This window comes from Rhinopithecus bieti, unplaced genomic scaffold (assembly GCF_001698545.2).
Source record: "Rhinopithecus bieti isolate Rb0 unplaced genomic scaffold, ASM169854v2 scaffold_13029, whole genome shotgun sequence".
NCBI classification, from domain to species: Eukaryota; Metazoa; Chordata; class Mammalia; order Primates; family Cercopithecidae; genus Rhinopithecus; species Rhinopithecus bieti.
In genome coordinates this window covers 460,250-473,205 of record NW_016807982.1, presented here as the reverse complement: position 1 = coordinate 473,205, position 12,956 = coordinate 460,250, and the positions used below count along the sequence as shown (strand labels likewise).

At 55.9% G+C, this 12,956-nt stretch overlaps 2 protein-coding genes across 4 annotated transcripts in view; one reads left to right on the top strand and one right to left on the bottom strand.

Moving 5' to 3' along the window:
• On the top strand, positions 1-7,148 carry TMEM54 (transmembrane protein 54). Its single transcript, XM_017884559.1, has 6 exons — positions 1-171; positions 3,414-3,607; positions 5,772-5,831; positions 5,998-6,186; positions 6,302-6,436; positions 6,862-7,148. Exons 1-6 carry the CDS (start codon positions 156-158, stop codon positions 6,934-6,936), a joined length of 669 nt encoding a protein of 222 aa, XP_017740048.1. The 5' UTR covers positions 1-155; the 3' UTR covers positions 6,937-7,148.
• The window catches only part of HPCA (hippocalcin), a 9,178-nt gene continuing 3,316 nt past the window's right edge, over positions 7,095-12,956 (bottom strand). For 2 of the 3 annotated variants that reach the window (XM_017884562.1, XM_017884561.1), the window contains 3 exons: positions 12,494-12,892; positions 8,103-8,208; positions 7,095-7,980 (listed from right to left, as the gene is read on the bottom strand). In XM_017884562.1, the coding sequence (XP_017740051.1) occupies positions 7,883-7,980; positions 8,103-8,208; positions 12,494-12,871 (582 nt within the window). In that variant the 5' untranslated portion in view covers positions 12,872-12,892 and the 3' untranslated portion in view covers positions 7,095-7,882. The remainder of the gene's footprint in view (positions 7,981-8,102; positions 8,209-12,493; positions 12,893-12,956) is intronic. The other variant, XM_017884563.1, reaches the window with a different exon arrangement.

Here is a 12,956-nt window from a genome sequence, read left to right as displayed (position 1 = left end):
CGCCGCCCAGCCCCGGGCTCCGGGCGGGAAGTGGGCGAGCGCGGCGGTGCAGGGCGCGCGGGCGACGGGCCAGCGGGATGGGAGCGGGGCCCCTCCGCGGCCCGCAGCCTCGGGAGCCACACTGAAGTCAGGGGCGGGACCAGCGCGGAGTCGACATGTGTCTGCGCCTCGGTGAGCGGCGGGGGGGGCGCGGGAGGCCCCGAACCACCCCAACCCTCCCACGGGAGCGGAGCACTGAGCCTGGAGCCCGAGACCCCAGGGGGCCAGGGCGCCCGGTCTGCCTCTAACTTACTACGCGGCCGGGGGCGGGTCACTTTCCTCTCTGGGCCTCAGTTTCCCCAGCAGTGAAAGGGAGGGAGGAGCGCTGCGGGTGTCTTCTCGATGTGGCTGTAGCTTCTCTTCCCCTCGCCCTTTCTTGCCTTTCCTGCGGAGGCGCACGACTGCCCTCGGGGACCCCCGGTGGGCGGCAGAGGGGACGCTGTAGAGAGCAGCCCCACACTTACCCAGAAGAGACCCCGGGGCCAGGCCTCAGCTTCCCCAGCCTTGCAAGGGGCTCCCTCTTACATACTCTCCACTCTCCTGAGGCCAGGAAGGAAAGCCGTGGGCAAAAAGGATCAGCAGCGAGGGAGCGGGACTAATGTGCCCCCTCCCTCCACTGCCTGGGCACGGTGATGCTGCTCGTGGGCAGCAGAGTCCTGGGGCATCCCTGCTGTCTAGCCGAGAGACCTTGTGAGCCTCAGTTTCCTTGTCTGTAAGAGGGGGACAGTAGTTCCCACCTCCTAGGACTACTATTAGGATGAGGGCAGCTTCTAAGAGTAAAGCGTTTAGCACTTTGCCGGCTGCGCTGCTTAGCGCTCCCACAGTGGTAAATTAGAAATGAAGCCGGCTGGGCTTCATCTGGGAGGCAGCACTTTGGGAGGCCGAGGCAGGCGGATCGCTTGAGTCCAAGAGTTAGAGACTAGCCTGGCCGACATGGTGAAATCCGTCTCTAAAAAAATTTAAAAGAAGAAGAAGAAGAAAAAAAATTAGCCCGCCTTCTCAGGAGGCTGAGGTGGGAGGATCACCTGAGCCCGGGAGGCGGAGGTTTCAGTGAGCCGCGATCAGGCCAGTGCACTCCAGCCTGGGCTACACAATGAGACCCTGTCTCAATTAATTTAATTTAAAAAGTCAGCCCAGTGCAGTGGCTCAGGCTTGTAATCTCAGCACTTTGGAAGGCCGAGAGGGGCGGATCCCGAGGTCAGAGATCGAGACCATCCTGGCTAACACGGTGAAACCCCGTCTCTACTAAAAATACAAAAACTTAGCCGGGTATGGTGGCAGGCACCTGTAGTCCCAGCTACTTGGGAGGTTGAGGCAGGAGAATGGGGTGAACCCGGGAGGGGGAGCTTGCAGTGAGCCGAGATCACGCCACTGGACTCCAGCCTGGGCGACTGAGCGAGACTCCGTCTCAAATAAAATAAAATAAAATAAAATAATAAATAAATAAATAAATAAAAAGTCAAGGACTGCTCCAGACTCAGTCCAGTGCTCCAGGCACAGCCCCATGCTGGCACCGTGCCTCCTCTTTGACCAAAGTCTTGGTCCTGGGATGCCATTGTTATTGAGCCCAGCCCTGAGCTGGAAGGTAGACACTGAGCTCCCAGGTAGGTGGATGGATGGGGTGAGGTGGATCAGGCTCCTGCCCTGAAGCTGCCGTGCCCCTTCCTGCTTGGCTGGCATTCCATCTTCACAATGCTATTCCAGTCTCATGGTGCCTATCCAGCCCATCATCTGCCCTCTGCTTCTCCTAGACCTGGTTCAGCTCCAGAGGGTCCTGCAGGCTCCAGGGGTCTCAGAGACCGGCTGGACCAATGCCTCCCCATTTTATAGATGTGGAACTTGGGGCCCAGAGAGGGGAGGGACTGGTGCCTGGTCACACAGCAACTCTGTGACTGAACAGCCCCATCCCTTCCTGCTCCCTGAGGACTGTCTCTTGGCACAGCTTCAGACAGATATCCCAGAGAACGTCCAGTGTAGAGATTTCATTTTTTTTAGATGGGGTCTCTGGCTCTATAGCCCAGGCATGAGTGCAATGGCATGATTATAGCTCACTGTGGCCTCCACCTCCTGGGCTCAAAAGATCCTTCTGCCTCAGCCTCCTGAATAACTTGGACTAGAGGCATGCACCACCATACCTGGCTAATTTTTTATCTTTATCCTTTTGGTAAAGATGGGATCTTGCTATGTTGATCAGACTGGTCTTGAACTCCTGGCTTCAAGTGATTCTCCCACCTTGCCCTCCTAAAGTGCTGGGATTAGAGGCATGACCACTGTGCCTAGCCTCTTTTTTTTTTTTTTTCTAGCTGCAGAGCTCCTATATATTAAATATGACCAAACCGCTCTACCACAGATGGGGAGACGGAGGTCTAGGAAAGGACTCAGTCACATCCCATCAGAAGCAGCTAAAGAAGGAATGTTTAGTTCTGGGGCCTAACCACAGTCTTCAAGTCTCAGAACTGGCGCTAGTGAGGGGCTGGCAGGGCCAGGGGGCCGGTGTGGTGTGTCTCCTTGAGGGCACAGCTAGGACTTATGGGCAAATTTCAGAGAGCAGGTTGGGAGCCGGCATGTGCAGGTAGGGCTGGGCAGCCACTTGGTCACTGAGAGCATCTGAATGAGTCCCAGTGTTCTTTTGATCCCAGCTTCCCCTACTCACTCCATCCTGCCCAGTTCCCCCTGCACTGAGAGCTTGCTTTTCCCAGTACCCTCAGGGTATGCCACAATTTCCCATCCACTTCCTCATGGACCCACTGAGAGGCAAGGTTCTTCTTCCCATTTTGCAGATGGGGACATGGAGACTCAGAGCCTTGAGTTCCCTGCCCCAAGTCACCTGGCTCTGGGCAGTTCAGTTCAGCAGCGGTGTCAGCATCTGCTGTGTACCAGGCCCTATCCACCAAACTGAGTACCAAGCAGGGCCCAGTTCCTGCCCAATGAACTCTGGCTCCTTGTGGCCTGGAGAGTGACTGTGGAGCTCACCGTGGTACCCCAGGGCCTGGCACAGAGCAGACACTCTGTGAACATGTGTAATGAACACATGAATCAGTGAATGGGGAGCTTAGTGGAAGGATCTCGAAGTCTAGAGCTAGAAAACTGAGCTAGTGCCCCCCATTCATGACCTTGAGCACTAACAAGCACTACTGCTAAGAGTCACCTGTATGCTTGTCCAGCCTCAGCGTCCCAAGGATTCTCGCAAAGGCATCCTGAACCGCTTTTATGGATGAGGAGACCAAGGCCCAGAGAAGACAAGTTACTGGCTCCAAGTCATCCAGAAATACATTTAGAACCCAGTGTCTATCATTAGGGCCAGGGCCTTGGCTTCCCCTTCTGCCCAGCAGGATAAGCCCCACGCACAGCCCTGACATAGCTGTCCCCTACAGGAGGCCTGAGTGTGGGCGACTTTCGGAAGGTGCTGATGAAGACAGGCCTGGTGCTGGTGGTGCTGGGCCACGTGAGCTTCATCACGGCCGCACTGCTCCATGGCACAGTGCTGCGCTACGTAGGCACCCCCCAAGATGCTGTGGCGCTGCAGTACTGCGTAGTCAACATCCTCTCTGTCACTTGTGCTATCGTGGTATGGCCAGGCTGGGAGGGTGGTTGGTGGGAGGAGGCTGGAGGGGGCTTGAAGGGTCTTCAACAGGTCCCCACCCAGAGCCTGTGGTGGTAAGCAGAGAACCTCAAGGACTAACCCTTTGTCTGCCACTTACCAACTACCCAAGTCACTCAACTTCTTCATCTATAAAATGGAGATGGTAACAGTGTTTACCTCCGAGGGTCCTGATGGGTACTGATGAGGTCATCCACAGAAAGTGCTTAGCACAGTGTCTGGCATGTTGTTAGCGCCCACTACTGTGAGCTAAGATGATTATTACATCGAGAAATATCCACAGCACCACTGGACAGAAGAAAGGAGCAGGGGTTGAGCTTAGGAGGGTGCTGGAGGGTTGCACAGAGTGCCGGCCTCTGACCTGGGTATTGATGGATGAACAGGAGTTCACAGACAGGCTGCCATGACCAGAACCTATGTATGTGGCATGTTGAGGCTCGCAGAGGCGGGAAAGGAAGCTGAGATGGCATTCCGAGTACAGAGAACGGGAGACGGGAAGGTTGGAGGTGGAAATGGCTAAGATCTGTTCTGGAGATTCTGAGAAAACCAATTTGGCAGGAGCTTAGTATTAGGCCTGGTCTGTAGCAACTGCTCAGTGAATGGTAGCCATGGTTGTGACTGGATATCAGTACCTGTTTGACTAGCACATGAATGGTGGGGTCAGGTAGTCTCGAGTTTGTAAAGCTCTTTCCTGCTGGTCAGCAGAAGTGGCCACAGCCTTGGGAGAAGATCCTCCCGCACATCAGTGTCTGAGTTCCATCCCTGCCTCCTCCTGGCTGAGAGACTTATTTCTCTCTCTAGGCCTGTTCCTCCCTTGCAAAATAAAGCTCAGACAGCCTGCTGGCCTCAAGGCTTGGGAGAATGGGGGTCATAGGTCCCAGCAAGAAGGAGAGGCTCTGTTGGTGGAACAGGGCTGGGCTGGGTGGATGTGTGCAGGGTCCTTGGAGTTCCTCTGACTAATAACTGTTGTGAGGAAGGCAGGGAAGGCAGTGGGCTCAGGGCGAGAAGGTCCACCAGGATGGGCTTTGAGCTGGACCACTTCAGCCTTCCCTTCATTTAGTTAATCCTCACTGCTCCCAGCAACTGGGGGCCATTATTATCCCCATTTCACAAAAGAGGAAACCAAGACTCAGGGATTCACCCAACTTCCTGCTGATACACAGAAGTCAACCCGGATTGGAACCTATTTGTGTCTGACACCAAAGCCAGTGTCCTTGCTGTCAGCTCATCCTGCAGAGCGGGGCTAAGCCCACAGAGGTTGAGGCACTGTGTTGTGGCTCTCATGTAAACTAAAGACATGCTGGGCCTGGAACCCAGGACTCCGTCATACCACCTGCCTCAGATGGGTCCAGCCCAAGCCTGGTCCAGTGAGGAACATCAGGAGAAAGACTGGATGGGTGGACCCCAAAGAACCAGAGGGCAGCTGTTGGGCTGAACTGTGGGGTAGCCCCACCCCTTGGCATCGAGGCTGTTTAGGGAAACGTGTGCAAACCTGAGCAGGGCTTGCAGGATCCGCAGGGACAGAGGAGCAGGAAGGGTGTTCCTGGTGAGAGGGTGCATGGGCAGCGTCCTGAGCAGGCTGTGTATAGGCATCCACATCCAGAGCAGTGAGGGAGGACGGTACCCCAGGTGGGGCTGAGAAGCCAGCAGGATTGGGGCTGGGGTCTAATCACTGAGAACCTGGAATCATTGAAAATACCCCCAGGGATTTAAAATTCTACTCTATAACATGTCTTGGTTTGTTTCAATGTAACAATTTTGATTTTAGTTCCTTGCTAACTGGGTTAGTTTCTTCCACAATCTTTTCCATTCCAGAAAGGTGTGTCCCATGCATACCCTGGCATGCCCTGGTGGCCCCAGGATAGATGAACCTGCTTGAGACACAGCCGTAGGCAGTGGGGACTCGTGGAAGGTTGTAGAGAGGGAGTGACAGTTTTGGAAACATCATGTCAGGCTGGACTATGAGGAGGCAGATGGAGATGTGAAGCCCAGGCTAAGCAGTGGGTGAGGGGTGGGGGAGTCTGGAGGGCAATGGTTGGCGCCGGTGAGATCATTATCCCAGAGTGGCCCTGATCCCCTGCCCCTGCTCCTCCAGCCAAGGAGTCAAGGCTGACTTGGGCCTTCCCTACAGGTCATCACCTCAGGCATCGCAGCCATCGTGTTGTCACGCTACCTCCCCAGCACCCCCCTGGTATGTGGTGCCTCCTGGGATGGGGCTTTGAGGGAAGGGTAGGGGCAGCAGCCACCCACCAAGGGCCTGGCCTCCTTGAAGGGGGTAAGGCTGACCCTCAGGGCGGTCAGAGCTGCCCATGGGGGCCAAGCACGACGCCTGTTGACCAGTGGCCTCCCCCGTCCAGCGCTGGACAGTGTTTAGCTCGAGCGTGGCCTGTGCTCTCCTCTCTCTGACCTGTGCCCTCGGCCTCTTGGCCTCCATCGCTGTGACCTTTGCCACCCAGGGCAAGGCACTGCTGGCTGCCTGCACTTTTGGGAGCTCTGAACTACTAGCCCTCGCACCTGACTGTCCCTTCGACCCCACACGCATTTATGTGAGTATCTAGGCCTGGGGTAGGGGCACCAGGCCCTTGCAGGGGTGGGAAAGGCTCTTGGAGTCCACCCTCCACCCCCAACTCCAGCCAGCCATCTCTGCCCCATGCCCCACAGAGCTCCAGCCTGTGCCTCTGGGGCATCGCCCTAGTGCTCTGCGTGGTGGAGAATGTGTTTGCTGTGCGCTGCGCTCAGCTCACCCACCAGTTGCTGGAGCTGAGGCCCTGGTGGGGGAAAAGCAGCCACCACGTGGTAAGTTCCCTCCACAGCCCTGACTCCCCGAATTTCCTGGGATCCCCTGCCAGGGTACCCAAGCTGCTCTGCCCCACCCCTATGTAGGGGCCCCCACCTTGAGAAATGGGGCAAAAGTTTTCTCCCCAGGAGCAAAGGGGGAAGCTTGGAGGCTCGGAGAGGTGAGATCTCCCAGCAGAGTCACACAGCTGACACCTGGCTCTCCTAGGGCCCAGGATGAGTCTTGAGGGAGGGGCAGGGGTGTCTGGGCTCACACTGGGGGCGTTCCAAGAGTCTGGCCTGGCTCTTGCAGTGGAGTGGGTAGTGATGCCCCTTTGCCCCCAGAGATCCTTCCAGCGCTCCCCTCCTTCCATTTCCCGGATGTCCTGGAGGGGGAGACCCAGGCTGAGAACCAGTGGGTCTGGCAGTCTCCTGTGTCTCTGCAGATGCGGGAGAACCCAGAGCTGGTGGAGGGCCGTGACCTGCTGAGCTGCACCAGCTCTGAGCCTCTGACCCTCTGAGAGATGATGTCCTGCCCAGGCCCCATGGCCACTAGGACCCTGCAAGCAACTCTGCTCTGTGACCAGGCCAGGATTCCTGGAGCTGGCCTGAGAGGGCTCAACGGACCCTCGGAGACCCAAGTGGAGCTTTCAACCCCTTCCCCCACCATCCAGCCCACTGCACTGAAATGAGACTTTATTCTGAAATTATTAAAAAGAACAGAGATGCTCCATTTGGCTGCATGCGGGGTGGGGGGGCGAATGGGGGGACAGAGGGGAGGACAGGGGCTCAACCAGGGGGCCGTGTCTCTTTCTCACGCAGGACGCTGTGCATGGGGCTCTGGGTGCATTTGCCCATCTGTCTGTGGGCCTGTATGTGTGTGAGAGGCAAAACACGGAGAGCTCCGTGGGTCTGTGTGTATCCAAGTGCTAAAAGGCAGGCGGGCTTTCTGGGACCCACACCTGGCGGGCTAGTATCCTGGAAGGTTTCACTTGGTGGCTTGGCCTGGGGACCAGCAAGGGCTGGGGTGGGAAGGGTGGCTCAAAGAACCCTCTTTCTCCAACTCCACACCCCTAGAATCCTTCTCTCCCCTCCAGATAAAAAGGCTCCTCCCCTGGGCATGACTCCCCCACCCGCCAAGCTGAGATCTGCAAGACGGGGAGACTGCCCCTTTGGGGGAGGCGTCTGGCCTCGGGGCTGGTGGGTGGGTAAGGGGACCTGACTGAGGAGCAGACCAACCCAGCCTGTGTCTCTATTGTTGCCTCTGGGATTGGGGGGTGCTAACCGCTTACTTGCTTTGGCCTGGGGGTACCGCAGGGTTCCCTTTTCCGGAAGCCCCCCACAGAGCAGACCCGGGGAGAAGGGCTTCCCCAATCTGGCCCCCAGCCAGAATACACACAAGGGAGAGGAAGCTAAGAGCCGGGAGGGAGACGGTGAAGGGAGGGAGGAAGGGAGAACTGGCTCCTCTCAGAACTGGGAGGCGCTGCTGGGGTCGCACTGCAGCAGGCGCACGATGGACGGGTCGCTTTTGGCTCCGCGGATGAACTCCTCCAGGGACAGCTTGCCTGCAGGGCGAGGGGAGCGGTGATGGGGGAGGAGGCGGCAGCCAAGCGAGGGGAGGCGGAGCGGAAAGGGAGGGAGGGAGAGGCGCCCACCCCGTCCACCCCGTCCCGCCTCTGCCCCTCACCGTCGTTGTTTGTGTCCATTTGGCGGAAGATTTTCTCAGTCCTCTTTTCTGGGGTCGACTCGTCCTCCGGCATCTTCATCACGGACGAAACCATCTTGTAAATGGCCTGGGGGCGGGAGGGGAGGCGGGGAGTGAGAGGAGCCTGCCCGAGCCCCCACCCGCAAGATTCAGAGGCGCCCCGGGCTCGCTGACGTTTGCTGCCCCGCCTGGGCAAGGTGGAGTGGGGAATTACAGAGGCGTGGGGAGCCGGGGGCTTCGGGAAGGCGTGTCTGGGAAGGCTTCCCAGAAGAGGGGGCTATCGGGCAGGCCCTGCCGCGCTCCCTTGGAGGGCTGGGTGGGAAAGGAGCAAAGACGCCGCAGGTGAAAGCTCCGAGCGGGCGCCGGGAATTTGGGGGCTCAGGGGGGTCAGGAGAGATATTGGAGGACACTGGGGCCCTACAGTGGAGGGCCTGGTGCGGCGGGCTTAGGAGCGCGTGCCCGGGACGCGAGTCGGCGGTAAGTACCGTGGCTGGCACCCGGGCCCAGGGCGGCCGGCGCTCGGTGGTCGAAAGGGGGCGCCGGGCCAAGGGGGCGTCACTGCGCTGCGGGGCCGTCTGCGGCCGACAGGGGGCGCGGCGCGGGCTGGAGGGCCAGAGGGGCGGGGAACAGTATGCAGATGAATGCAAATGTGCATCTGCAGCAGGCAGGGACCGCCAGGCTTGGCTGGGCTGGGCAGAGGGCGGCAGCCGCCACGTGCAGTAGCTCCCGAGGTGACGTGACAGAGAGTTCTCCCGCTAAATGTACAGAGCACGCACGTAGGGCTTGGCCTGTAGCCTAGGTCACAGTGCCCCGGAGCTCAAGGACCGAACCTGTCTCCTCAATCTTCCAGCTTTACCCGACCGACACTTCCTCCAAGAAGCCTCCCTTCTCCCATCCCATAAACTTCTGCTGTCTCAGATCCAGCTTCAGCCTCCACACTGGTCTCTTCCAGCCTCTGTCCCTCGGGTCTGTCCCCCATGCTGCCTCTGAAAGCTCTTTCCAAACACAGATCTCCACTGTTACAGTCCCCAGCCCGCACACCACCCCGTCACTGCCATCACACACAGGCCTCCCCTTAGGCTCGCCTTGCACCCAGCTCCTTCTGCTGCCTCCCACTCCTCCTTGGGACTCAGTTTACAAGCTATTTTCTTAGCGAGGTCTTCTCCAACCCAGGCTGGGTCAGGGTGCATATGGGCCCAGAGCCTGGTGGACTTTTCCTTTGCAAACATCTCTCCAGAAGAAATTATGTCTTTGCAGGGTTGTTCCTGCAAACGTGGACGTCTAGCTGATGTCTATATCCCCAGAACCTGGCACCAGGCAGGGACTTCCCTATTTAAAAGCCATTGGCACTTCCCACTGCCCTCTGTTCCAAGTTCAAGCCATTCGGCCTTTGGGATTTAAGATGCTTTACAATCTGTCCACTGCTGACCTTCCTCCATCAGGCCTCCCCTGGCTGGGTGATCCTGCCAACAGCCAAACACCCCTGACCCTTCAGATTCTCCAGCATTTACAGTCTTTGCCTGGAATAACAATACTAACTACCACTTATCAGAGACCTGCTCTGTGCCAGGCACTTTACACGCACTATTTTTAAACCTTGCGCAAGCCCTGAAAAACAGGTATCATGATCCCTGTTTTCCAGATAAGAAATTGAGGCTCAGGAATTTGATGGCGGAAATTGAGGAGGAAATTGATGGCGGAGACTCAGTTTGTACCTGTTTCCTCTTAGCTGCTGGAGGGATGCTTGGGCAGTGTGGGGTGGTGACAATCAGCAGGGCCTTTAGCATTAGACCCAGTCTGTAGTAACTGCTCAATGAATGGTAGCCACAGTTGTGACCGAATATCAGTACCTGTCTGACGAGCACATGAATAGAGGGGTCTGGTAGTTTCAAGTTTCTAAAGTTAGATGGACCTGGAGTGGCATCCTGGTTCCACTACTCACTAACTGTGTAGCCTTGGACACATACTTTTCTGTGAGCCTCAGTTTCCTTAGATTAAATGAGATTATGTGTGAGGAACTGTGACTGGCTAGAGTGGGTGGTCAGTAAACAGCTTATATTACAGTCATTATTCATCCTCTACATCCTCAAGTCTTCCCTGCCACTCAGTCCCCTGCCTCCCAGATGACACCTTTAAACCCCTGTCACTGAGCTTGTCAGTGTGACCTACACATCTGTCTCCCCCACCAGAGTGGGAGCCCCAAGAGGCGCAGTCTCTTCCTCTCCAGTGTGTCCACTAGCTAGCACAGGGCTGGGTCTTGAGAAGAACTGGGCCAGTGACCACTACCTCTGTGACAGCCTTCTCCTGGGCCTGCTAACTAATTGTCTGGAATTGCTGCTCACTCATGGTTTCATGGGAGCTGACTTGTCATTAATCAGGTACTGGGGCTTGCAGAGCTCTGTGTGCACCAACCATCTGGGGCCACTGAGCCGCCAGAAAAGAAGCCAGGGCCTGGATAGCAGAGGCCGCCAGAAAGGGGTCCTGAGGATGCCCAGGGAATGGGTCTAGCTTGACTGATGCCCTGGGCATGGTGGCTCCAGCAGGACTGGGGTTTACCAGTACACACCAGTGCAACACACTAAGTGGTAAAATGCAAATGTCCCTCCAGATTGGTCAGTACCCAGCTGCTGTCCATGTCCGGGTGATCCTCCACCATCCTGGCCACCTGACCCTACCCTCAGGACCCCCAGATCCCCCTACCATCAAGCAACTAAAGAGTTAAATGTCTGACCCACAGGAGTCCATGGCAAACATTAAGGCTTTCCCCCCTCTAGCCATAGGTATGGGGAGGGCATCACATCTCCACCTAGAGAGCAGGCCCAGACCTTAGCAAGAGGAGAAGCCAAAGTCAAGAGTCCAGCAGTGGCTGGGGCAGCAGTCTGTGGAGCTGAGGGACCAGAAGGGAAAGGATTCAGAGATGCAGAAGGAAAGGGGGCTAGAGCTTGTGCAAAGCTGCGTGACAGGATTAGTCAGGACACATTTCAAAGATGCTGAAAAGGCCCTTCTGGCTAGAGCAGAGGATGTACAGAGGAGAAAATAATAATAGACAATTGCTAATGTCTACCAAGTACCAATTATATGCCAAGCCCTCCGCTTGAGTCCTTACCTCACTCTATCCCTGCAATAGCCTTGTGAGGCAGGGGTTTAACACCCCCACTGTACAGGTGAAAAAACCCATAAAGGCTTAGGAAAAAGGCAGGCAAGGAAGTGGACGGGTAAAGTAGAACCAGAGCCCTGGCCATCTTCAAGCCTGGTCTGAGGGGATGGGTGCTCTGGGAGGTTTCTGAAATAAAGCTAACATGTAGCACACTTAAACTTGTACTAACAAAGGGCTTTTATATCTGGTCCTTAAATCTCCTTGTGAAGTCGGTATCACCATACAGATGAGCAGCCTAAGAGTGAAGGCCACGTCCAGAATTGGAGGCTAGACCTCCTGGCTGTGAGTCCAGAGCCCTCTCAGTAGACAGCTCTGAGTAGTGGCCAGCCAGAGCTTGTCTTCACTTATTTGCTGGGTGACTTTGGGTATATCACTTCACCTCTCCAAGCCTCATGGGGTTGTTGTAAGCATGCACTGAGCTCATAAGCACCTCACTCAATGCTAAGCTCATAGTGGGCCCTCAATCAATTAGAAGATAGCTGGGTATCCAGATGGAATGTGGACAGTGGTGCCAGATGGCCCTCTCACACAGGCTGTGTGGCCTCAAGCAAGTGCCTTTATCTCTCTGAGCATCTGTTTCCTTTGGTGTAAATGAAGATCAATTAGACATAACTGGACCGTGCTCTGCAGAAATGTCAACTCATAAAAGATAAAGAAAGGATGAGAAGCTATTCCAGATTAAAGGGGGCTAAAGAGACATGAGAACTAGATGCAATGCATGACCCCAGGTCAGGGCCAAAAATGCTATAAAGAATATTATGGAGACAGTTGGCAAAATTGGAATATGGTTGGTAGATTAGATAATAGCATTGTTTCTATGTTAAATATCCTGGCTTTGGTAATCATATTATGGGTTATGTAAGAGAATGTCCTTATTTTTAGGAAATATATCCTAATGTATCCGGGGTAAAGGACCAATGTTCAGAACAACAAGAAAATGTTACACACTAGTGTGCACACATGCACATGCACACAGATAATGATGAAGCAACTGTGGCAAAATGTTAATTGGCGAATCTGGGTAGAGGGTATAGGGGAGTTTTCTCAACTTTTCTTTAAACGGGAAATATTTCCTAATAAACAATTTTTTAAATGGGATTGCAAGAATAGCCCCTGCCACCACTTGCCTACAAGGCCTGCTGAGAGGACCAAAAGGGGTGGTGGGTGCAAGCTGCCGGGCCCTGTGCCTGGCATTCTGAGGGGCCCAGGGGCCCACCTGCACGATCTCCAGCATCTCCTCCCGGCTGATGTAGCCATTGCCGTCCAGGTCATACATGCTGAAGGCCCACATGAGCTTCTGCTCCAGGCGACCGCGTGAGGTCACGCTCAGCGCAATGATGAACTCCCGAAAGTCTATGGTGCCGTCGCTGTTGGTGTCAAAGGTGCGGAAGACGTGCTCGGCAAACTTGGAGGCGTCACCATAGGGAAAGAAGTTGGCGTAGATCTTCTTGAACTCGTCCACGTTGAGGATTCCTGTGGGGCAGTCCTTGAGGAAGCCCTTGTACCACTCCTGCAGCTCCAGCTCTGAGAACTCCGTGTTCTCCCGCAGGTCCTGCAACATCTCGGGCCGCAGCTTGCTGTTCTGCTTGCCCATGGCCACGGAGCCAAGTCCCACCTGGGTCCCCAAGGGGGTCAAGGGCAGAGAGGAGTGATCAGGCCCTCCTGGATACTAGACACTG

What these genes read in the sequence shown, in the direction of transcription:
- TMEM54 (XM_017884559.1), top strand. An exon ending in TCGACCCCACACGCATTTAT is followed by an intron (nt 6,187 to 6,301) that starts GTGAGTATCTAG and finishes CATGCCCCACAG; the next exon opens with AGCTCCAGCCTGTGCCTCTG. An exon ending in GGAAAAGCAGCCACCACGTG is followed by an intron (nt 6,437 to 6,861) that starts GTAAGTTCCCTC and finishes GTGTCTCTGCAG; the next exon opens with ATGCGGGAGAACCCAGAGCT.